The sequence below is a fragment of the Halichoeres trimaculatus genome, unplaced genomic scaffold (genome assembly GCF_033239565.1).
Source record: "Halichoeres trimaculatus isolate MK-OKI-2021-1 unplaced genomic scaffold, fHalTri1.1 fHalTri1_scaffold_12, whole genome shotgun sequence".
In the NCBI taxonomy this organism is placed as follows: domain Eukaryota; kingdom Metazoa; phylum Chordata; class Actinopteri; order Labriformes; family Labridae; genus Halichoeres; species Halichoeres trimaculatus.
The window spans coordinates 17114530-17140916 of record NW_027437190.1 but is presented as its reverse complement, the minus strand read 5'-3'; the positions used below and the strand labels follow the sequence as shown (position 1 = coordinate 17140916).

Below are 26387 nucleotides of genomic sequence, written 5' to 3'. Positions count from 1 at the left end.
CCCTAACAGTAACCCTAACCCTAATAGTAACCCTTATCCTAACCCTTACAGTAACCCTAACCCTAACCCTAACATTAACAGTAACCCTAACCCTAACCCTAACAGTTACCCTAACCCTAACCCTAACCCTAACCCTAACCCTAACAGTAACCCTCACCCTTACCCTAATAGTAACCCTAACCCTAACAGTAACCCTAACCCTAACAGTAACCCTAACCCTAACCCTTACCCTAACAGTAACCCGAACCCTAACAGTAACCCTAACCCTAAATGTAACCCTAACCCTAACCCTAACAGTAACCCTAACCCTAACCCTAACAGTTACCCTAACCCTAAAAGTAACCCTAACCCTAAAAGTAACCCTAACCCTAACAGTAACCCTAACCCTAACCCTAACCCTAACAGGAACCCTAACCCTAACAGTAACCCTAACCCTAAATGTAACCCTAACCCTAACCCTAACTCTAACCCTAACCCTAACAGTTACCCTATCCCTAACCCTTACCCTAACTGTAACCCTTATCCTAACAGTAACCCTAACCCTTACCCTTACCCTAACAGTGAAGCACAGGTTAAGCCAAATATACTGTAAGTGATGACATAATGTGTTTCCTTAGTCTGCAGACAGACTGTGTTGAGGCTTACCCCAGCTTCAAATCAGTGAGTCACATTGTGTGTGTGTGTGTGTGTGTGTGTGTGTGTGTGTGTGTGTGTGTGTGTGTCTGCCTGTGTGATTGACAAAAGATAAATACAGGGAAAGTATCTGTGAAACCAAAGGAATGTCCTGCACTCACAAAGGCACACACAGAGGGTGACATTTGTGAGATGCTTTTAGTGCCGCACAGTGATGGTGGAGCATGATGTGGGTGGGACTGATCCAATCAAGTGCTTCTGTAAAACAAACACGAGAAACCACAGATACAGAAATAACACATACACAGGAGACACGCCTGGTTTGACAGCAGACACTTTAGGTTTAGGTGGTGAACACACGATGGCACCTGTTACAGAGATGCTGCTCGGCCTCGCGCTCCTCTCCCTGCTCGTCTCACCTGGTAAGAAAACTATAAATTTCATAGACATTAGAGCCAAGGGTCAAAGGTCAGAGGGGTTCAGTCAGGAGGAGAGGCTGTTTGGCTTTTAAAAGGACACCAGGGGAAGGCTGGGGTTTAAGTCTGGAAGGAGTGACATGGGGTCAGAGTCACTGCTTCTTCCTAAAAAAGTCTATCACAGGATACTTGAAAAAGACAAGAAGAATTGAAATCTACTCTCTTTGAAATAAACTTAACAATCAGGTTTAGCGTGTGGAGGCTAATTTCAAACCTGCTTTAGTTTAAACAGAAAAGATCAAAGGAACATGTCATGTTGAAAGTGAAGACTGTGTCATCATCTTTTTTAGTGTATACTGTAACAACTGTCTTAGATCCGATTGTCAAGTAGTTTCACATGCATAGACAAGTTACTAATATCTGTTATTTTTGTTTTGTGTGTTTGAGTCAATGTTGCAGTATTGTAAAGACTAAGGATGATTAGGGAGTGCTGCCAGGAGAAGTGGGAGATGTTTAATGACCGTCATGACTTGGTTTATAACTGCATTTGTTTTTGTTCTTCCTAAATTATTCCTATCCTCTTTAATCTACATATCAAATGTGTATGTGAGTGTGTGTGTGTTTGAGATTCACTGGTTGACAGGATAATAAACTGAAAGGGAGGAGCAGCATTCAGCCTCCTAATAACACCCATCAGTCTTTGTAATTAAAGAAGCAAGCCTAACTAGTTTGGACATGCCATCTTTGGGAGGAGCTGCCTTGGCTCTATGAATTTATAGTATCTTCACAAACAATACTTGAGTTCTGTGATTTTACTCCTTTGTAGTTGTTTTAAAAATATCATAAATCATAAATCTCAGTCTAATGGGGTTTCAACCGGCTCTAAATAGATTTGTTTGGGTGTTGTGGCTTAGATGACTTTTATTTTATAATTTATATCCAAATGGATCTTTTGTATTTCTACATTTTTAATTTAACCTGTTAATTAGTATAATTTGTGTTTTCAACTTTCAATTAGCTTCTTGAACCACAAAGGTTCAGCCATTTATGTCTGTGTTTATTTGTTTTGTATTGGGCTGCAGTGCTGTCACTGGACTGCTATGTTTGCAGTTCTTCTTCCACGAATGAAATATGCAACCAGAACACTCAGGAGTGTCAGGCGCCACTGGACACATGCATGACCACCATCGACATTCTAGGTAACAATGAAAATATGACAAGCACAGGGTTAGGATGCAGGTTTGAGTTTGATCTCTCAAGTGTCTTCAGAGCAGTGGGTTTGTTCGGATCATACACCCGGCAGCCACTAAAAATGTGAAAATACACAACTCCTGTCCAAACTTACTCCAACATCCAGCTCTGTGTGTATATGTGTGTGTGTTCCCTAGGCTCTACCAAAGCCATAGTGAAGCAGTGTGCCAGCCAGGCCACGTGCACAGGAGCTGCCGACGCCGCCTCTGTGGACTCAAGTGGAAATGGAAACATCGTCAACTGCTGTAACAGTTTTAATTTGTGTAACTTCAGTGGAGCAGAGGCCGTTCACATGCACACAGCACTGCTGCTACTGACGGCAGGTGTGCTGTTCCTGCTGTGGCGCTGATGTCAGAGGAAAAAAAAAAGCTAATGCTGTCTAAAGATGAGGAACTGCTGCTGTGTAAATATGTTAGAATAAATGTGTCCAGGTCAATCCTTGAGTGTTGTATTATCATGTAATGTGTTATATTACATCTGTGTGTCTTATGTAAAAGTTTAAGTGTTTAGTTCCATCATTCTGTTGAACACGCAGCATATTAAAACTGCTTTAGACAAAATAACATTTAAAATAATGGCACTGAAATACAAATCTTTATAGGGTTTAAATGAAGCATTAAAATACACCAAAAAAGTTCAACTTTTACTTCTGTAGTTTCAATGGATTGATGAAAACACTTAATTTCACAGGTAAAAATGTTACTCTGGAGAACTTTTCTTACTGCTTCATGGATAAAAAAAAAAAAGAAGAGAAATTTCAAAGTGATACAAAAAAGTACTACTGCTCAAAGCCTCCCTACACAACAATTTCTGTACTGGGAAAAGATGTTTCTATATGAATGTTACTCTGTGAATTAATGATAAAGTAAGAGATGAAGTGAGTACTAATAAATATTTATCACGTACAAAAATATATACAGTCTGATTTCCATTTTTTTCAGTATTTTATTTTATTGTTTTTCCTCCTATTTGACAAGATGGCTGGTTTAGCCCAGAAGACAAAATAAAAACCAGTGTTTACTAGTATGAGTTCTGTACAATTCACCAGTGATACACACCAGTATAGCTTAACAATATACCAACATGAGCAGATTTACGCAACAACAAGATGATAAAATAGATTGTTTTTTTGTTTTTTGAAGATTTCTTTTAATCCCTGTAGAACCCAGATCATTGATAGTATCATTGCTGGCTGAACATGGGAACCAGTATGGGCTTAATAAGGTTGTTAATTTTTTATTTTGGTGCTGTGCAAATATGCTCTCTCCATACCTGTAAGTCATGCTATACCAGTTCAGCCACCAGTATATTTTATATAGCAGTATGTCAAACTCCATGTGGGTCAGTATTAACAAATACACAAGTGATTTGCTGTATTTTCAGTTTCTTCTTCTGATTGTATGGCTCCACGTTTTTATGTGTTTGTTTCCCTGTTGTAAGAAGGGAGATATTTAAGGAGTTGAACCTGACAGAAACTGGGATTCAGAGCACAAAGGTTCCAGTTGTGAGGTTTGTTTGTGTTCCTCGGTGGTTAAGAGACAGCTGAAGGTGTAACAGGTAACTCCTGTTTCAGAAAAATCTGAGTAATATCTGACCTTAGGTGAGAAGGAAGGAAGATGAGGAAACACTTCTCACAGAAATCAGTTGCAGGTCAGGCTCAGTGGCCAGTCTGAGACACACGTCCTGTTTTTCCTCCTGGACAAAGAGAAAATATCCATCTACTCAAACATAATCCTTGAATCCATCTTCTTCTTCTTCTTTTTTTTTCTTTTAGCTCATCAGTCAATGATGGGATTGATTATCAGTGGAGGAAGAAGAATGTGATCGCTGAAAACAAAACCAAAAAAAGAAAAGAAAAACAAAAAAGCATGGGGCCAGCCAACAAAACGGGTGGGCTAAATTGAGTGCTGTAGGGAGTTTCCGGTCTGCGGTGTGTACCCAGACAGAGTTGGATTCTTCACATTTGGAGTCTTTAAAACCTGCTCAGAAACAAGCTGAGGAAGACTTGAGAAAAGACAGGAAAAGAACCAACAGAAGACAAAGTGCGAGAATAGTTAGTGAAAAACAGAGAAAAAGAAGATAGTGTTTCTTCAGGCAGTAGACCCGTGCTAGTCTGTCCTCAAGTTTTTATTCCTTCTTCTACTCTCTCCCTCCGTTTCCTTCCTCCTCTGCAATTTCTGAGTCTATAAATAAAACCTGGTGAGACGGAGGGAAGACGGGGATGAACAGAAGAGAGGGGAGAAAGGGGAGTAGCACTGAAGGGTGGGAAACTGCTTCTCCAAAACAAGAATTGTTTTGCCTGGGAAATATCTGCTCGTTCAGGAATCCATGGTAAGGTGGAGGTATTCAACCAAAGAGAAGGTTCACATCCAGGGGGATAAACACACGACATCCACAAATGTACTGACATGACTGCTGGCTGACGTCTGAGTCCGTCCTCACAGGGAAGTTTCATGCAGATATGTCGCAGATCAAACACAGTCTGATCAGTTACTGTTGACTTTGCTGGAGATCCACCCGATGTCAACAGTCCCAACAATCTCTCCCATGATAGTGTTGCTGTCAGAGGTTGTTTAACCTTTTAAAACCCTGGTATCAGGCCCATCTTGGGTCCATCTTTTTATTCCAGTTCAAAGAAAGTGAAGCTGCCGAGTACCTGATTCAGGAAGTGTTTTTGCTCTGTTCTTGTATTGGGAAAGTCACAGTGGTGGAGAGTTTCAACATCTAAAGATTCTTCATGGTCTGCTGTGGAAATGTAAGGGCTGCTGTTTCCTCCTTTGAAATAAATAAGTCAGCTCCAACATCTCACTCCTTGTTAGGTGTTGTTACTGATGACACTCAGGAGTCTTTCTTATTACTCCTCCACTGCCAACACGAACCACAACAATGCTGCAGAGCAGACCGCTTCCTGTTGGTCAGCTCGGCTTTCGTGGGGCTAGTGTGGGCGGGACTGAGACATCATCTTGAGTCGTGATTGATCGATGACATCCAGAAGGTTCTTGGCATCGACGGCTAGAGCATGAGCTGCAGTCAACATCTGCTTCTTATAGTCCTGCTGGAGGCTGAAACAAAGCAAAAATAAAGCTAGTTATAATCTGTTATTCAAGAGATGAGCTGTCATATATCAAGGCATCTTCAAGTTAAAGGTTCCTGTTGTTATTTTGACTTTGGAACCTCCCAGTGGCTGCACCATAAAGCCACTGTTGCACACTAAAGATGTCTTTCACTGTGTCTTTGTTTCTGACAGCTGAACAGTGAAAAGCTTCAAATAATTTTTATTAGCATATCCACTAGGGATAGGTACAGAATTAGGTACTTTTACAGGTACCGACCGATTTCTGTCAAAAGTACCGGGTATCGATTCATGTTAAACCAAAAGGTACCATGTTTAGGTACCTAAATGCATCCTTGTGACTGTGAGAAAGTGGAAGAGTAGGAGATTTTCCATGCTGGACATGAGCACAGCATTGCAAGGTTATATATTGAAGAATAAATTTGTTAAATTGAATTTTTTTTATATTTCATTATTAAACAAATTGATATTTTTCACGACATAAACACAAAAAAGTACCGTAACTTGGTACCGTTGAGTACCCGTACCGACTGTTGGGTACTGGGCATCAGTACCGTATCATTTCAAATGTGAAAGGTACCCATCCCTAATATCCACTATCCTACATGCAATGCAGGTCAAACATGGGATATTAAAATCAATCTTTCTTTTTCTCTTAGTGCTGAAATTTATAACATCTGAACAAACCTGGTCATCACATATTGTTGGGCTAACTTCATTTTCCCAATCAGCTCTGCCAAGTCAGAGTTGAGGAGTTTCTGTGCCATCTCGATCTGTGAAAGAAAACCAGAGTTATGTCCGAATCTGATGTTAGCCAACAGTTAAACACACAGAAAGAAGATCCTTTTGTTGGATTATTAAAATCTGAAAAGTAAGTGTGTGCATGTGGTCAGTGAGGGGGTGTCTTACCTCTCTATGTGTACTGGCTGGAAGTTGTGGTAAAGTCTCGTCCACTGTGGCCAATAATGTCCTCAAAGCCAGACCCACATCCTGGAGCACACAAACATAGACAGGATCACTCAGAGTAGAAGAGAAAAGACGATACACTTTGGGAGCTTACAAAAATACTGTATTAAGTTTGTAATTTACATCAGAAATGATGCCAAAATAAGATTAAGAGTGCCACCATGTCTAATTGTAGAGTTTGAGCCAAAGAGGTTCAAGACATTAAATATTAAACGTGCTCATAAGAGGTGACATCTGATGAGGTCACAATGTCAGATGAGTGAAAGATGAATCAGACAATTATCTGGAAGGAGTAATATAACTCAGCCCTATGTGGATTCCTGCTTCAATATTTAATAAAAACAGGGCATTGCAGTGCTCAGGAGCAAAGTCATAGATTTTGTTAACTTGTTAAAACTAAGTTTTAGGGTCAGAGCTGCACACCTCAGAGGCCTGCCCCTGTGGAGCTCAGATCAATCCAAAGCATGTGCAGAATGAAAATGTGTGTCAAAGTTTCTCCTTTACCTTCACCATCGGGACGTATTCCTCTGGAGGAGCTGGTTGAATCTTGCTCGACATCTCGATTACAGCTTTGACCAATCCCGTCACATTTTCGTACACTTTATCATTGGAGCGGTCCAAGTTAGCAGTGGGAGGAGGGCTTATTTCTTGTGGCTGCAGCTGAACCAGGGAAGGAAAAAAAAAACAAAGTAAGGAAAAGGTTGACTAAAGGAATGGAGAGCTTCAGGAGTGGATCAAGAACTGAGCAGTGAGAATGACTCATAAAAATAGAGTAAAACAACTCTGGTAAAATGAGCTTATCATGTCTTCACTTTCAATTGAAGAAGCTGATCTTTACTTGAGGGTTAAATTCAAGCAAATACAACTACCCTTTAAATCAGTCTATTATGACTTTCAAATGGAACATTGGTCAATCAAGCTCTGTTCAGTGACACTGCCGCATATCTTGGGTTCACAGTTTTAACGTTCCTGTTTTCTGAATAGCTAAAGGAGATTTTATAAAGATCAAACGGTGTCACTCAGACAGATCACTAAGTTAAAGACAGAATGAATGAATGAATGAGTGAGAGCATGGGTTAATAAACAAGAAGGATTTTGTTTTTCAGATCACAAAATTATTTCAAAGGAAACAGTGAAATATTGTCTGCAGTTCTCAATTTGTGCCACATGGTGGCAGCATCATATCAGCTTTAATGATAGTGTATCACAACTACTCCAAAAAAGAAACGTGCTGGACTTGCAGATCATAAAATAACGAAAAGGGCATCCAATCCGTTTTCATCCTAAAGTATAATTTCAAAAAGGGGTGGTTGTGACTCAATCCAGAGGTTGGGTGTTCAATCCCAGCCCTGCTCTCCATTTGCTGAAGTGTCCCTGGGCTTTACCCAAAAATTGTCCTCAGTAGCTGTGCCAGTAGTGTGTAGAAATGAGCTTAGTTTATACTGGTAGCAGTCTCTAATTACTGTATTTGTAGTATGACTGGTTTTATGTGACACAGTGCTTTGAGTGATTAGAGGAATTTTCCTTTTCCTTCTCCAGGTAGCTGATTTTACCTGATCCTTTTTTGTCTCTTTCCCCCTCTCCACCATCACTTACTCCATGTTCATGGGAAAAAATTGGATTCTCTCAAAAAAATCTACATGAAGAAGATCAATTAAGAGCCTAATGATTACTGCAGTGATGGTTAAAAATGTTGTTAGGTAGGATTAAAGTAGAAGTTGTAGAAGTGAGTTAATACAGATACTATGGTATTAGATATTCTAAGGGAAAAATCAGTGAAAAAAAATGAAACATGACTGTGAATAATGACAAGTGAGTTTTTCTGTGTGCAATAATCCTGCACAATGTGATTTTTTTGGACAGTTGATCAAAAACATTGATGCGGGAGCAAATAATGAAGCTCAACTAGCAGACAAGACGCACAGTAAACACACACAGACAGTGTGCTGCTTACCCGCCAGGGCTAGGGGTCAACAGTGAGGCAGAGTGCATAGGAGGAGGAGGAGGTAGAGAGGGAGCAGCCAAAGAAGAAGAAGAAAATAAAAGTAAAATGTTAACACTCAAAGCAATACACAACATGCAACGTGAATGAAACGTTTCTTGTTGTTCCAGTGTATTCTTAAAGTGTTTGTCTCGAGGGATGCTTGTGAGCAGGAACTTATTCTCACAGTGTGTTTGTGTGTGTGTGTTTTGAATCCAAGTGTGTACCTTGACTCCATCGTTGTAACTATCTCCAGTATTTAAACAGGCCAGACTGCCCACTTGGCTCTGGGCTCCTGGTCGAGGAGGTTTCTTTGGGGGTGCTGCATGTTCTGCAAGACACAATATGAAAAAATAAAAAAACAGTCCTTCACACATATTTTCATAACTTTTGGGTCCATTATTCACATTTTAAATGGCAACTCTGATTGTGTTGGTTATTTGGTTATAAAAATCCCTTTCTGAATCAGTTACTAAAAATTTTATGACAATGTCTCCGCTACAAGAACAGGAATAGATTAAATCAAGCAAACCACCACTTAAATCATCCTTATGTAAACTACTTGAAGCTCCATTTGGTACTGCTTCAAGGGTGTGCATATTTATGCTCTGTGCACACAGCATGTTAAGCTTGACATGCAGTCTGAGTCCATGTAAACAGAGGTTGGTTTGCTTTCTAGTCAGCCAAAAGGCTGCAGAGTTCAAAATCATATTTGTCATGTTGTGACAACAGAGCTGAGACTCTAAAGCACACACATACAGCCTCTGTGTACAGTTGTAGAGGGAGATAAAGCTTGTGTATACAGAGCCTGGGTTAGCTAACAGAGCTATCTAATGGTATATAGTTCATACTTTTAGAGATTTACAGACAGAAGGAGAAGAGAGAATGAAACAACTGAGGTCGGGTGACCATCATTTTACAAAATGATAGGCCTATTACCTGTTTTGCCAACGGGTTGGTATATGTGCTGGTTTCCCGTCTGCACGCACAAACAAACAAACAAACAAACAACAAAACATTTGGTTAGGAAGTGTTCAGTCATGCATGTAATCAAAAGCTTCACAGGAAATTAGAACTTCATGGGCACAAAACCAGCAGCTGCCTCTAAAACATTCATGGAATCCGACTTAATTTGTTGTCACACAACATCATGTCCCACTTTCCTGTTGTAAAAAAACAGAAAGCGCTCAGTCGTCTCTGTTTTTCTGTGGTGTGTGGTCTAACGCTGTCTTTTGTTAACAAAATATTCCATCAGGATATACAGGGATACCAAAAAAGAAATGTGTTCTTCTTTTGTTAGCGCTGCCCTTTCAAAACCAGACAAAATGTTGCAGCTTGTTTTCATGATTTGATGTTTGTGCGCATAAAACTATGCCACAAAACTCTCCGGTGGTGCAAGGCTTGTTTCATATTTACTTTGTTGTATTATTACTGAATCTTTGTTGTTTTTTTCTGTGTGAGAAAACAGCTAAGCGTGCTTCCAAAAAAGCCTCTGTGCCATCAGAGTGTTGTGGTCTGACAACCACTGACACCCGAAAATACTCTACTACAGCGTTTTACATACACATACACACATAGTCAAAGGAGGGAGATTTTCCCACCACAAACCACAAACATTCAAATTGGAGAAGGAGGAGGACAAGTAGAGAGATGAATTACAGAGTCAGAAATATCTGGCCCAAGGCAACTTCTCACTGCTTCAGCTACTAACTTCTGCTGGCATCAATAACAGAACTACAAACAGATCCTTTTAAGTGCATCCAGCTTTAAAGAACTCAGCTCTGAGAAGAGGTTATAAAAATGTATGAAAAGCATGAAAAATGTGGTTCCTATCCACAGAAACAAAACACTTCTATACAAAGAGGTTAAAAGTGATGAAGTTGCCTTTCTGTACTGCATGTGTTGAATACTATCAGCTTTTTTCCCCCTGAGCGCAAAATGTGCAAACTTCCTGGTTACATCAAACCACTGAATGTAAAAAATGATGTGGTCAGCTCTCTAGATTAAATACAGACATGAAGGCAAGACAACTTTTGATACAGACATTGAAATTGTCTCAGTTCATTGGAGTTGTCCTCCTAGTTAGTGTTTCAATTACAGATTACACTAAAAAGTTAAGTTTCATGGGGAAACAAGTAAGTGTTTTAAACTTAGGGTGAAGTTATTTCTGTCTGCCGACAATCAAAAACCCAAAGAGGAGCACTGGATGAAAAGATATAAGGCATACTTGTAGGTTTTTTTGACCTTAAGGAAATAAAATATCTTGTTCTTGTGTTTTAGATATCTAAGATTAACTGATCAAACTTCCAACAATGGCGTCTGCTTCTTTAACCTGTCTTTTGTCTTATTATTTAACTGTTTGACTAACTTCTGATTTAATTCTTAAGGGTATTCCCTCTAAATAGAAGCAAATGCTGGTAAATGCATTGGACATAATATCCTAGATTTTCTTTTGACCATATTTTCTTTTTATGGTGTTAAACAAAAGCAGAGCACAGTGATGACCCCTAACATGCTGAGTAAAGTAGGAAACATTAAGACTGACACTTAGAAAAACAGATGGCTCTCTGATTTTATGCAACAAGCTTCTATTAATAACCTCTGATGTTGTGGGAATCCATTGACCTCTCATTGCTGACCCCACCCCCAAATGGGTCACTTCCTGTCGCTTGATCAATCTACTCAGTTGTTATCAAAACAAACACACACAAACACACACTCCACAGCCAAAATAAGCAGAATGCAGACTGAGCAGCATCATACATCAAACATTCTCCCATGGTAATATCTCAAACAGTTGGGGAAAAATAACTTCCACTTCTTATGAGGTGGTTGTGTTAAGAGTGAAATTAAGAAAGGACGGATGAGGTACATGAGGACAGTTTAACTTTTTCATCATAGATATCCTGCAGCTGCAGTCGCATGCGTTTAGAGTTAGACCGGCTAGGACAGAAAAGCAGATTAAGTGAATTAAAAATGTAACCCACCGGTGGTTGTAGTCCACCATCGTCTCTGTCAAGACTTCCTCTGGAACTCCTGGAGTCTGGTTTCTAAACACACAAAAGTTAATAAAAAGTTTACATATAGTAAATGCACATATTCAAATAAGGCTTACAGTTTCCTGCTAACTGGAAATTTATCCAGAAAAAAAAGAAAAGTTCTGCAACCTTATTATAAAGAAAATGAAGACTTCGTCTCATTGTTCGGCTCTTTCTGATAATCCAGAGATCTTTGGGAAAAAATCCTTTTTTGGTTTTACACTGGCTCTGTGTCCAATACTGCTTTCAGACCAGTGTATGATAAGATATAAACATTAAACAGTAGATCTCGCCGATTAGCGCCAGATTTTAAGCTTCAAACTTTATCCCTAACCACAAAAATCTGTCTCTAAAATTAACAACATAATCAACCTGCATTAGGAAAATGACGGATGGTTTATGCTGCAATTCAACCGAGGTGAAAGTAAACAGCCTCCACTCTTCAAAGTTTAATCTCCAGACTTAAAGTGACTGAGTGAGCGGCAAAATGAATGAGTGAATCAGCGGTGAGGCTTACAAAAAAAACTTTCTGTCAACATGAGACTTGAAGTATTAATCAAACAGGAACACACTGTACAGAACTGTTGGATGCAAAAGTCTAAAGCTTGTGTCAGACTATTAAAACTTTTTGTAACTTGATCACAACTTTTCAGGTTGATATTTACAATCCCAAAACAGTGCTTAGCTTCAAAACATCTACCAACAAAGGCAGAAAAAAACCCATGAAAAAGCCAAGAAAAACACCTGCACACACACACTACACATTTTTGAACAATCACAGCAGCTGCTCTCACTCTTACACACACTTGCGCACACACACACACGCACATCCATGCCTACCAGTTTTCCAAGACAGGACTTGAAGACCAGCATTGCCATAGAGTTCATCAAAGTGGTCTAATAAAAAGTTCGTGCAAGAAATATTAAAGCTGTTTTCCCGCTGTTGTTTTCTTTCTCTGTCCAACTTTGTTTTTCAAACTATATGTCCTCCTGTGCAGTTCCTGTCTGTGCCAGCAGTTTCATCAAGACAAAAATTCGGATTCAGCTCCAGCTTCCTGCCTCCAGCTCATTTATATCTGACTCTGACGCACTGAGTGAGGGACGGGGAAGAGGAGGAGGAGGAGGGAGGGAGGGAGGGATGGAGCATGCTGCCAAGGAGCCGTCAATGTGAGAGCACGTCTACTCGTCTTTCCCAAACCATTACTCCTTTCTCCTCCCTTTTTCACCCCCTCCCTGAAGTGACAGTGTCATAAAAAAAACCCGGCAAGCCTCTAACACTCACACACACATTTCACCTCGCCAGCTTTTCAGTAATCTGGTGTGTTGTCAGTTAGTGGTTGTGGGTCAAAGACAGACTGTTGACTGGGCTGTCAGATTCTCTAAGCCTATCATTAGCCTGGAATTCACATAGGCCACACCTGCCTACAAACTCTCTCTGATACACACACACACACACACACACACACACACACACACACACACACACACACACACACACACACACACACACACACACACACACACACACACACACACACACACACACACACGTACTATAACAGTGGCACCCAAGCATGCACAATAAAATCCTTAAGCTCAAACTCCAGACAGCTCCTTCAACTAGGGTTCACAGAAATATGCATTCTATGAAAAGTTCCTCCTTTTCTCTTCCAGTATGTAGGAGAAACTCTTCATTTATTATTTTTACACCAGGCAGCAGCAACTTAATGTATTTATAACTTTGAGAAAAATAACAGAGGAGTCTTAAACAAATTTACTGTTAAATAAGTAGCCCTCAGATGGTTTCCCACTGGAAGCAGCCGCCAGTTACTTAATTAAAACAAAAAACCAGGAAGTAGAGGTCACATCAGTAAGCATTCAACTTGAATCATTTACATCTCAGCTAAAAAAAACTCTTTAATCAGGAAAAGATGGAAGAAATGTAGCTAGGTAATGATTTACTAAGTTTGAACAACTCTGATATGGTCCCTTCTGGCTTCAATGAAAAAAGATTTTGATAGATGACATTTATTTTGATGCCTAAAACGGGTTGTTGCCCTCGATACTTAATAACAGTCAGGTCATTATTCAATAAGCCAAATATTTAAAAAAGTTTTAAAACTTAATAGCTTCAGGAAAAAATGTTCACATTCTTTAGCCAAATTCTTCCATTGACCTCACTAATTGCACAAGTTTAGAGCAGGGCTTTGATGACAGCTGCTTGTACATATTCTAGGCTTCAAATATCAGTTTCTCTTTATCTATTACCACTGTGATTCATAAATACTCCAGGAGAGGCTTGATAAAAGTATTGACAGAAAAATACTCCAACTCAGCCACCTAATAATTATTTTCAACTTTAGGAAATGTTTTGTGTAATTTTGTCAACTTTGTACCAAAGCAGATGTGATTATGGTCAGAGAACACTTTTGCAGGAACACAACATGCATGATGGTGTAAAATCAAGGCAACAACAAAACTGAAAAATAAAACTTAGCGCGACAGAATTTCAGCATAACAAATAAAAACAACACAATTCACAATCTTCACCATGCACAACAACATCAAACAAAATATTTCCTTTGCTGTGCAACTTTTCTCATTGTTCAGATGTAAATGCACACAAACATCTACTAGCTGCTCTCAACTTTGAAACTGCTCTTGCATTTTATGACGCAGTATCAAAAATCTAACAGGTAGCTTTCAACTAGCAGAATTATGTCTACATATTTTTGCTTCAAAAACATAAATAGGTTTTAAGTTTACTGTGTAAGATCAGTGTTGTGTGTACATCAGGTCTGAAAGTGTGTTTTCCAGTGTATGCACTCTGTGTGTGTTACCAGCAGTCTCTCCTCCTGCTCCAGCCACCTCTGGTCCTCCTCCATCTGCTGTTGTTGTATCATCAGCTGTTCCTCCATTAACAGGCACTGCGGGCCTACACACTGCTGCATTTCTACTGCCCTGTCCTACACACACACAAGTACACACACAAACAAAAATACAAACATGCAACAAAGACAAGCATAGCAACAGAGAAGCACAAAAATATGACGACAATGATGAAGAGAAACATGCGTACACAAACACACACATACAGAACAGACAGACACATACACCAGACTGATGAGAAGCTGGACTGAGATGACAAATATACTTAAAATGTACAAAGGGCAATGGGCTATTGAGTTCTATCATAACTCTGAAGTCTGAAGTACATCTGTGGATTGTATTTAACTCAGTGTACTTCCAGAGTGTGTAAGTTTATGGGTGAAGCATTTGTCTCCTACCTCAACGCCAGAGCCCCACAGTGCCATGTCATGTCCATGTGGCTGGGGAAGGTGCTGTGCATGTGAGTGTGTGTGGACATGGTGGCGGGGGTGTGTGTGTGCGTGGTGCGTCTCCAGCATTGCAGCCTGTGGGGGGTAGAGGGCGCTGGGCACCGAGGGAAGAGTGTGAGGTCCAGGGTATCCTGCCATCTGAAACAAAAGAGAGTGAACAGGGAGATATACAGCTTTTAAATTTTACATTATCCCTTTGATTTGAGCTTTTTCCTCAATAGTTCAATACAGTCTATCGAAAAACTTTATTAAAAAAACAACTCTATATTCAGTATACAAAATATTTGTCAAGTCTGTGTGCCTACCTGATAGTGTCCAGGATGTTGGGAACCGGGATAAAATCCTTCACTTGAGCGAGGACTGGGATAACCTGGTCTACTGGGCTTTAGACAGAAAGAGAGAGATTGAAAAGGAGAGACAGAAAGACAAAGAAAGAGGGAGACAGGGCAAGATAATGAAGACAAAGTTAGATGCTTGTTCATACATTTTTCCCTAAAACGGAACAACAGAATACAGTGAGTCATCCAGGCAATCGACACACAAACCCAGAGGAGCTGTTTGTGTGGCTGGGTTAGCCATCAATCAAAACAGGGGACACCCCACTGGGCTGCAAGTCCAGCAAGCTGTTAGTTCCAATACAAACATCATTATCTATGTATTACCTCTATTAACTTAGTAATAGTCGGGGACAGTTAGAATCTCTGGTTAAATGTGATGCAGGTGTGTAAATACTCTATAATGGCTGCAAGTTCACCAAATACCCCCCTTTAAAGATCTGAGTTTTATGATTCAGTAAAAATGAGACCAACAGCTGCTAAAAAGGTTGAAAGAAAAGAGCGTAGTGTAAATTCTGCATAACAAAGGAAGTTCTCCTGAGGAATGAGAATGTTAATCCAAACTACTGAAGAAACATAATTTATTCTTTTCTCTTTCACTGCACAGCTCTAGTAGCTAAAAAGAAAAGGGCTTAGTGAACCCACAGCCATGTTTCATTTCATGGTTTCTGGTGTTTTGTAGAGATGAAGCCGTAAAAAAAAATTCCCCCTCTTTGAATAACTACAGACGGTTTACTTGGGAAATGTCATTTCTTCAACATAGAGCTAATTTCTAACACAACATTGTTGCAACCACTACCTTCCACAGCCTCTCATAGTAGCTTTGTCTGGACCACACCTTCGACAGCAAGACAGGCACAGAGACACACGAGGAGGGAAACAGACAGCAAAAGAAAAAGAGGGATAAAAAAGGAGGAAGGAGAAAAGAGAAGCAGACAAGACAAAGAAACTGAGGACAAGACAAACAGCTTCAAAATCTCATGACAGAAAAACAAGGAAAAAACACAGCATGGTGTGAGGTGATGGCATATGGAGGACAAAATAATAAAAAGGCATCTTAAAGGTTAAAATAATCTCCAAAAAGATCCCCCACACAAGGGTGGTCAATCAACTTAGCTGGAGGTTTCTCAGGAATCTTCAGCTCAAAAATAGCAAGATAAACACAGAAAGGACACACAGCAGACAGACTGTAGGGTGAGGCTGGTGAGTGTGTGTGCAATAAGAGAACAAAGTGTTCAAAATGTATGAGTTTTTGATGAACATTTGGATCTAGGACTGATCAACCACACAAATAAAGACCCAACTTTAAGTGTCAGATTTAGCTCATTATTTAGAGGCAGCTATGTTAAGTTGCGCCATCTACTGGCATGAAAAAAAACAAGAAAGTATTTCTTAACAGTACCACCTACAAGCACCTGTTTCAGCTTTTTATGACTCGGTTATTGGTCCATATTTCAGAACATTAGCAACTTATGTGAACAGATTCAGTGACAGTTGGATGCAACCTCACTGACTAACGTTTTTGTTCAATAGATCTAAAAAAAAGTATAAGCAATTGTGTGAACCTATCAAAATGGCCCAACAATCTCTTATCGAGCAGCAACCCATGGTTTCGAGAAATGGCACTGATGCAGAAGTTCTGTTCTTTGGATGCCTGTGAGGCTGGGTGCAGAAGCAAAAAAACACAAACACAAACAATCAAGAAATAAGTCAAAATAAAAAAAATATATTTTTAGAGCCATGTTTAAGAAAAAATTCGATCTGAGCGAGGAGGCTCAATGCCCTGCCTAATGTTCACCTCTTTGCCTATAGTTAGGTCATCTAAAACTTAGGTTGAGTCAGCATTTCCAATGTGGTGACTGTCAATGATAGGCTTGAAATCTCAGCCTCAGAAACAATGACGCAAGTCAGAGAGTCCATGTATTGTACAGTCTATACTTCATCTTCCATTTCCTTTAGCCAATTGATGCAAGACTTGTATCCTTGTCTTGAGTAGGTAGAGTCGTGTCAACATGGCAAGATACTCTGAGAATTTGGGGATTAAATGGAGCCCAATGCAATAAAGATTTTGCTTTTTCCACTTCACTGTGGGACACAACTGTGGGTCTGACACATTAACAGCTAAGACATTGAGGGAGGGTTCTCGGTCAAGACTCAGGTCTTTCTGCCACAGGGGTTTAACCTGTGACTTGTTTTTGTTGACTTGATGTTCAATAGGAAGCACTACTGCAAGTTCTGACTGTCTCAAAAATTTATCAATTTGAAGAGGGATCATATGGAAAAAAAAGAGAGCTAAGCTTTGACACCTTAAAACATGGTCACCTACAAAAACAGGCTCATGTGTGGTAGCACTGACAGCTAGGTCAAGGTGAGAGAACCAGCTCTGTCTATAAACAGCCTTGAGTTAAGATAGACTTTTCAGCTAGGTCTTTATGTATTCATAGTAACTGTACTGAAGCTTGGAGGAATGTGTGAAGCCAAGGATTAAAGCTCAGCACTCTGACGTTCATCCAGTGTAAAAAATAAGTTTTGAAAATCCACCTCCTGTTAGGTCCAGTGTACGGAAATACAGGCAACATTCAAAACCTGACCATACTATATTTTTTGTTAATACAATAAAAATGTGCTCCATCATAATATTTAAGCTAATACTTGAGTGACATGAGTTCATGAGCTAGCCAGTAGGTTTGGGATTTGTCAAAGGCATCCAGTGCAGTCTAGAAATAGGGCTCAATAATCCGAGGACACGTCAACACAATGCCAAACATAAACACACATGTACGCGAGTATATTCAATCACCACGGACGACTTTCAACAACATCTCTAGGTTAGATAATGCATACCACAAGCCCAAGCATAAACGTGCAGATTTGCTGTCACTAGAACTGGAAAACACCCATTAGTATATCATGGTGGAAAGAATCAGTCAAGTTTTTGTGTTATGAAAGCTGCAGATCAAAAAATACTGCAACATTGTTTTAAGGTATAAATACAAATTTGAATCTAAAGCCTGAAAAGATACAGAAAATGCCACGTGGATCAGACAAAATGTCAATCTGTAGTGTAAGTGTAAGTACTACTCTTAGGACCCACATAGTGCATGGTTGACAACATCTTTTCTCTTATGGAACTTGAACTTGTGTTTTATACTAAGAAATAAAACAGCTGTTTTGGTTACAGCAAGTATAGCTGAGGTCCCATGTTGAGTAAGAGGAAAAACAATGTTCTGGGATTTTAGGAACCACATTATCATCAGTCACCCATTTAAAGGCTTATTTGAATTATTCATGGGTATAAATGAGCAGAGCTATAGCAACTACAAATAGCCGTAAAAGATCATTGTAAATTATTTTTTAGTGAAAATAAATATTTTTTAAATTTTAATAAAGAGTCTGAAGTCTGCCAGTGATACATTTTTGAATGTGTGATTTGAAAGTTGCAGCATTTTTCGATGAAGACAGATTTCCTAAAACAAAAAGACGCTGGTTGCAGTACAACAGCACATCACCTGCCTTTAAGGGTCTGGGTCTTTGAGAGCAGGGAGTGGGAAAAGGTGGATGAGTGGTAACTGGGAGGCTTGGAAAGGGTGGATGGGGGTTGGTGGAGGGCTGAGGGAAGGCAGAGCATGCTGGGGGGATCCTCTGTGTGTGTGAAAGGGAGGCAGGAGAGACCAGTGGGCGCCTCCTACATGTCTGCACAGCAGGGTGCTGAGGCTTGGGGTCAGAGTCAGGGTGTTGAGGGGTACTAAGATCAGTTTGGCAGCCAGGGTGAAAGCCGGGAGCCAGCAGAGTTTGAAGGTTGGAATCTGACTTTGGCTGGAGGTTTTGGAGGGTGTGGGAACAAACATCTGACCTGCTGCATGGGAGAGTGTTAAGGATTGGACTAGACTGGGAGAGAAGAGGGGAGAAATGCCAAGGGTCTGAGTTTGAGCTGCATGATGCTGGATTTGTCTTGTGAGGGCAGCTGCAATTGGACACACTGTCTGAAGTGGTGTGAGGTGGAGGGTAAAAGTCAATGTTGGACTGCGGTGTTAAGCTGGGATGAGCTATTGATTCAGGATTAAAACTGGTGTTCTCCTGAGATAAAGAGTGACTGTAGTAAGAATGGTTTTGAGGAAGAAGTGGGCGAGGAGGTGGACTGGGAGAGTAAAAGTGATGGGGAAACTGCAGAGAGGATGAGTAGAGCGGAGGAGAGGGAAGGTGAGATGAGGAGCAGGGAGATGTAGGATAAGGATTTCCTAGGCAGAGGGAAAGCTGGGAGGCAAAGCGCTGTTTTGGATGGCAGTGATGGAGAGGAGAAGGAGCAGACAAACAATCCAGACTGATGGCGGGCTGCAGGGAGGGACGACGGCTGGGCTGCAAACAAAAAGACAAAGGTAGAGGGAACACACGTGGGAAGAAAAAGGTATCATAGAAGGCTGGGTCATGTAAGAGATAGTTGGAGAGATAGGGATGAGGCAAAGCACAAAAAAAAGCCATATGGTGAGTGTGCCTCTGAAGCACAAACAGGAAAAAGATTTTAACTCCCAGGAACAACATTAACTCATAACCCCGGTTGATAAAATGAAACAAAAGTAGCTTTCAATAAACCTTCAACACAAACTTTAATATGGGGGAAGCAAAAGCGGTAAAAGCTCATGGAAGTATCCTGTTTTGGAAGAACTACTGCTCAAGACATATGGCTATAGTTGCAACAAATTGATGCAGTTAACAGATGCTAATAGCAGGGGTAAGGGGGGGCATAGGTGAGGGTGAGGTAGCAGCTGTGGGCAAAAAAACTGTGAGGTAGGATAAGTGGGGGATGGGTGGGGATGGTGTAAGGATTTTGGTCACAAAAAATGGTAGGAAAAGTTAAAACATATTTTATTTAATGTTTTATAGTTAAAAACACAACACAGTAGTATCTGGTTTTGTTTCTGGGCAGTTTCAACAGCATGTGCCATCAAGTTCGGCTGCTTGGCAATAATACAGATTTAGAAATGTCTTTGACTACAGTTATAACCTCAACTGCTTGTCAAAGACAAGTGTGCCCAGGACACTCGCGTGAAATTAAGCAATTTTTAGAAACATGAATAAATTATCAAGCTGAAAAAAAAATGTGTATGTGTGGAATAAAGTAAAAGACCATGGTCAGACTCTTCTGTGACTGTTTCTGTGACCAGACACATCTTTATCAGGTCACTCTCCCACTTCTCACTTGAGAGAAGTCTTCACTACACAATGGGTCTTACACTTTAAGTCTTGATTTACGCACCCCAAGCCTTCAGATTTTAATTATCACAGTGAGAAACCATCACTTGATGATGGGCTTATTATTATCTTGTAAGTTCAAGTCAATTCAATGCCAAATTATAGTAAAGAATGTGTGACTGACTTCTAACAAGGGCATAAAGGAGAGACACTATAATCTCTTACTAAAGAGAGCACTGGATTTGCAGTCATCAGTGTGTCTCACAGCCAAAGTACAACAGATGCTCTTTACTACAACACCTGCTGTACACATACAAACACAGACAAAGACGTAAACACACGTGTGTTATGGTAGGGTCTTACTTTGGGTGGTGCTTCATCAGACCCGCCTGAGTCCCAAGAAACAGTGACCTGTCTCCTCATCTCCATCCTGCTTCTTTCCTTCTGCTGGAGTTTCTCCTCTTCTAGTATAGTGCTGAAAAAAGAAGAAAGTGAGACAAAAGTTCAAGAAAAGGGATTATCTTATCCAGGTATGGCATCTCGGTGGGTTTGTTACAAGACTTTTTGCCATACTTTACTTCAGGAGATGCACAGATGTGTCTTTAAATGTGTTCTAACCAGCTGATCAAGACAAATGTGTTTAAGCCTGAAATGTCCAACAGTGAGACACATTTTATAAAACGATTTACTCCAATTTTGGGAACCATACACCTCAGGAGACTTGTGAAAGTTGAGAAAGTGTCTAACATGCACAGAATGAAATAGAGCAAACCAAGATCTCTTACACCCTTGCCATTCTAAATAAAAAAAACTTTGCTTCATATTGGGTGCTTTAAGTTTTCACAAACACACACACACACACACACACACACACACACACACACACACACACACACACACACACACACACACACACACACACACACACACACTCACACACACACACACACACACACACACACACACACACACAATTACTTTTCTTGAGAAAAGTTTATTAAATGTGAACATTTTCAAAATGTCTTCACCTGTCTTCTGTCTACACTCGGTGTAACAAAACTTTGATAACCTGTTTCCCAAGTTGATTTGTCCTACTCTGTCTTCTGTTGGCAGAGAGCTGGCAGAGTTTGCAGTAGGATTTAAACTGTCTGCTTGATTGATTTTCTACACATGATCACTTCACTACTGATTACTTTACTGCCTCACAAACATAGAAAGCATTCCTCACACTGTTAGTTCACATCATCAAAACAGAAAGTCTTGTTGTGAAAAATGTTGTTGCAGTTAGGGTTCATCCCAGGATGCTCTCTGGTTTCCTGACAATACTCAGAGAGACAGATATCAAAATAGGTCCATTCAATCAATGCAACTGTATAAAAACTCTAACCTTCCCTCTTTATATATCTGAACTGATAGAGAAGGCTCACTGCTTTCTTCTTCATCAATTTAGCTTGAGAACAAACCCAATGACACTTAAGTCAGTCTTCCACACCAAGTCCATCAAAATTTTCTGTAGTAGCCAAAGAAACGTCATTGCATTTGTACTTACTGAACTGCGTTTTTGATTTTAAAAAAAACAACTTCTAAACCAAATCAAGAATCCCAGGGAGGAAGAAAATGTTGCTGAGGAGTGGACAGCTCCCAGAAAAACTGCAAACTGGTGAGACCAATACACACAACAAACACTCAACACACTCTGACACCAGGCACACAACTTTTCTGCTCTCCCTTCCTCAACAAGGGGAAGAACTATTTCAGGCAACATGATTACCCCCCCACATGTTCTGTTGTCTCCTGCTGTGTATTCATGCGTGTGTGTGTGTGTGTGTGTGTGTGTGTGTGTGTGTGTGTGTGTGTGTGTGTGTGTGTGTGTGTGTGTGTGTGTGTGTGTGTGTGTGTGTATCCTTGCACCTGTCTAAGTCAGTCTGTTGTCAGGTCTTGTCCTTCTTTCCATCACAACACATTCACCCACATTCATACAGTTACATCAATGTAACAGCTTATATCCAGTGTATTACCTCTACAAAACACAGAGTAGCAGCTTAAACATCAACCAATAATCATTCATTTAGATTTATTCAAACTACTATAACCTTTACTTAGATCTGTTTCCTTAAAAATGCATTTTAAGCAGTATGAGCAGTATAAAAAAGGTGTTTTTCTAAATCATACTTAATTTTAACTTCACATTAATATTTTGCAAAGAAACAGCTACCAGCTTTGATTAAATGATTAAATGAAGCTATTAAGTACATTTCTAATTGTTTTATTTTCTATCATTTGCTGAATGAACAATCCTCACAGTTGAGATTGAGTAAATACTGTAAATATATAATAGCAGACCAAACTATCATTTAAACTGCACATGGTAAGTTATTCCAATCTTTCTGTTTAGGTTCACAATTTCTGTATGTTCCATTTTTATTTCAGCTAACTTAATGTTGTTTTTCCAGTCTTTCTCAGACTTTTGAAAAACTCCCTAAAATGTGTTTCTCATTTCTCTAAGATTTGGTTTGCGAGAGAAGTTTTAGTTTTGCGCTGGACTTTACTAATCCCATGAGCTCAACAAAATGACGGTAGACGGCATTAAAACACAGAGTGGTACATGCCAAATAAGAAAATAGTCTCCAAGCGCTCGTAAATGCTTCCACTTTATGTTTAAAAACAAACCATACTTTAGCACTGAGTCCCAGGTCTTTTTATTCAATGTTCACACAAGCCAAGCTGTTAGACTCTGACTGTAGACAGCCATGAAATAATTCAAACCTTGCCCAATAATGTAACTGTAAATGGCATCATGTATGAATACATGTGATGATGATCACATCAGCACCTGGAAGCATCAGCGGTCTGATTTGCCGTCTCCTCCCACACCTCCCCCACATCAGCACCTGGAAAAACAGAGCCTGTTGTGTTTATTTACACAGGCTGAGGCAGACTGCTCAATCTTGGACTTTTCAGCAACACCCAGGATTACTCTTAGAATTTTTTTACCTGAACCCTTTCTGACACAACAGACTGAAACTGAAGAGCATGATTCAGGTTTCAGGGTTTAAGTGCACTAAGGAGTGAACTAGACAGACCGCTTCCACTCTTGGATGATACATCCTCATAATGTGCTGTCACAGATTCTCTTAAGGATACAACCCAAAAAAAAAAACAAATTAATGTTATTTATTATAATTACTACAGATAACTGAGCAGAATACTAGCTTTGCATCAGCAGCACATTGATTCCCTCTGTATTGGTGTCATGAACTCTCAGATGTTTATGGAAGTAATGCAGCAAGGAGACTAACTTTGGAAAACGTGACTTAAAATGATAAAGCCTTGCTAAGTTGCAAGAAATGCTTGTTTACATGAATACATATGTGAGAGTAACTGTCATACAGATAAGAAATAGTATGAATACATATTTTAGCTAGGCCATGCAAAGAAAACATATCCCTCTAGAGGATGCTCACTCTGGTTTTGCCCACTGAGACTATAGCGTCTAGCACACTAACACACAAAACAGAGAAATCTTAAAGAGAAACAACTTTACCTTAGGTGCAGGCCAATCTGACAACAGCAAACTACATATCCATTCCAGGCTCCTTAGAGAATAAGGCAGCACCTAAACGGATGACGTTAAGCGGGTACTGGGCAATGATGCCCTACCGAAGGTCAACATGAATAACTGCGAAAGATTCCAGCATCGCTTTAAGAATAAAACAGATGACTGTTGGCAGGATGACACAAATATGCTCTGCTGCAGCTGAACAAAATACTTTAAAGCTACTGGCTACAATCCTTCACAGCACATAGACTTCACGATGAAGACAACATGATCTGAGCGTACAGAGCCTCTGAGCTTGAACAGGAGAGCGCAGAGCAGCAGCAGCACAGCTAGCATTTTTCCTTTCTTCCATTCTTTCCCACTATTTTCTCTCTCCCTCTCTCTCCCTCTTTCTGTTCTTTGGAAAGCTGTGTAGCTCCTGGCAGCTTACACACACACACACACACACACACACACACACACACACACACACACACACACACACACACACACACACACACACACACACACACACACACACACACACACACACACACACTCACACACACACAAGTCCACTCTCAAAGAAAACTGTAGTAGAAGCTGAGAGCTGCAGACTTGGCAGGAAAAAACCTATAATTGATATTATGATATAAAGCCAGCCAGCCCAAACGTAAACCAAAATGTATGACCTTATATGGTATAACTTTCCCCTATTAATAGCCAGGGACCACTGCGAACACGGTCAATATTGACTCGGTTTCCAAGACACCAGCTGAGGCACACTGAGGGGTTTTGTCATGTAACAGTCAATTAAAAAGTATGTTCTTAATTTTGTCAGATTAACACTCAAATATGGCTCACATGCTTTTTTTTTCCACACAGGCTTTGCAGCCCATTAAACCATAAAACCACAAACCAGCATACATATGTCAGAATGAGGCCTGGACCTGCATGTTTGAGGGGAAGTTCTGGTTTGGAGCCAAAACAGAAGAGTAAGATTAGGACACACTCAAGAGGTGACATAGGTCAGGAAGAGAGGATGAGAAATAGAGTGAAGAATCTGAAAAGAGAGACATACAGAAGAATAATGAGGAGCAGGGAATGGAAAGCTGACCTTGAGAGGATTAAAAGTGTAACAGTGGTGGAATTTAAGGTGTGAGTCATGCTGGTTTTAAGCAAACCTATAAAACCACAGGAGTTCAAAATGCACTCTTATTTTCCTGTTTTCGTGTGTTAGAGAGAGAAAGGCCGGGGAAGAATGTGCATGTTGAAGGAAACAATGATGGCATCTCGCTGTGCTGCAGGAACCTGCATGAGCTAAGCAAAATGTCATATGCTTTGACATTGTTGACATGTTGTTTGAGGGAAACACATCAAACTGAATGTTTCTCGCTTTCTTGAGGTGAAGTGATTGCTTTTGTGTTTTTGGGATCAACTGGCAAAATGAGCAAATAAAAAAAACAAAAACTTCAAATATATCCATGACATAAAGATTTAGGAAGTAGATGTAATATTAGGCCTTTAAAAACTATCCTTTGGATTAATATCCACTCACTCTCTGTTGTAAACAGCACATGATCTATTTAACCTCGAAAAGTGAAATGCTTCTTTTTCTTTAAGAGCAGCCCACATCAGAACAACTGCAGTGATGTGTAAAAGAAAACTTTACAGCATTATTCTTAATAGTTCCTGTTGTTGTCAGCTTCTTTTTGAGAACTTTGTGGGAAAGTTGTGTGTCACTGCATTCTGCAGTCTAGTTTTAGTTACTTTAAAAAAGTCGTGCAAATTTCACACCACTGCTCCTTGTGACTCTCACCCTCAGATTTGACGCTGGAAGGTTACTTCCCAAAAAACACAGGTCTGTTCATGTCTGAATGAGTCTTTATTATTTAGTCATGGGGCCTGGGAGACACTTGATTCCTACCTTACCTCTATTGAACCCCAGCGTATAAAAACAAATAGTGCTCATACGCAAATTGTTTTTTTTTCAGTAGGTGAAATAAGATGTTAGATTGAGCTTTCCCAGTTTTTAAACAAGGCACAATCAAAAGGATTTCAAAACCATGAACATAATTTAAAATCTACTTAAGCTAAGTTTGTTGACATTCTAAGGAAACGTTTTTTATCTATGTGCTGGTGATGTCACTTTTCCAGTCAGGATCCTATAATCAGCATTTATCATAATCACATAATGAAACCCTACACTTTCTCACATAAGCTATAAAACATGTCAGTTTTGTGCTGATGTTTTTTTCTCTACTTGGCGCCTTCTCCGAACCAGAACCTAAGGACTAAGATCACCAGATTAAGCTTTCTCATAGATCTTGGGAGTGAATCTCTCAGTGCTTTGAGAAAACTTCTCACAAACTGGTATTGTTTTTTCCCCAGAAATTAGTATGACATAGCATGATTCATGACTAGGTTTGCCCCTTACCGTTTAAAGAAAAAAAATCAGTAAGTGATGCACTACGGACTTACTCAGATGGTTTTGAAATAGTATACAGTATCATCGAGCCGTCATATCTGATCACAGCATGCCCAGGTTATTGTCTATGGTTCCAGGCTGGAAACAAGGCAATGACGTATGATTAAATGGAAAACTAAGGTGTGACCTAGATATCTCAT

The 26387-nt window shown here is 39.9% G+C and overlaps 2 protein-coding genes across 7 annotated transcripts in view; both read right to left on the bottom strand.

Moving 5' to 3' along the window:
* Positions 1-3756: 3756 nt before the first annotated feature.
* LOC141800843 (focal adhesion kinase 1-like) overlaps positions 3757-26387 on the bottom strand; it is a 73910-nt gene continuing 51279 nt past the window's right edge. For 5 of the 6 annotated variants that reach the window (XM_074683665.1, XM_074683661.1, XM_074683663.1 and 2 more), the window contains 11 exons: positions 20585-20696; positions 15002-15079; positions 14646-14834; positions 14199-14324; positions 11308-11370; positions 9260-9299; positions 8548-8651; positions 6844-6999; positions 6283-6363; positions 6061-6146; positions 3757-5362 (listed from right to left, as the gene is read on the bottom strand). In XM_074683665.1, the coding sequence (XP_074539766.1) occupies positions 5236-5362; positions 6061-6146; positions 6283-6363; positions 6844-6999; positions 8548-8651; positions 9260-9299; positions 11308-11370; positions 14199-14324; positions 14646-14834; positions 15002-15079; positions 20585-20696 (1162 nt within the window). In that variant the 3' untranslated portion in view covers positions 3757-5235. The remainder of the gene's footprint in view (positions 5363-6060; positions 6147-6282; positions 6364-6843; positions 7000-8547; positions 8652-9259; positions 9300-11307; positions 11371-14198; positions 14325-14645; positions 14835-15001; positions 15080-20584; positions 20697-26387) is intronic. The other variant, XM_074683666.1, reaches the window with a different exon arrangement.
* Positions 15086-20528, bottom strand: LOC141800845 (uncharacterized). The gene has a single exon (XM_074683667.1). It carries the CDS (start codon positions 19568-19570, stop codon positions 18413-18415), a length of 1158 nt encoding a protein of 385 aa, XP_074539768.1. The 5' UTR covers positions 19571-20528; the 3' UTR covers positions 15086-18412.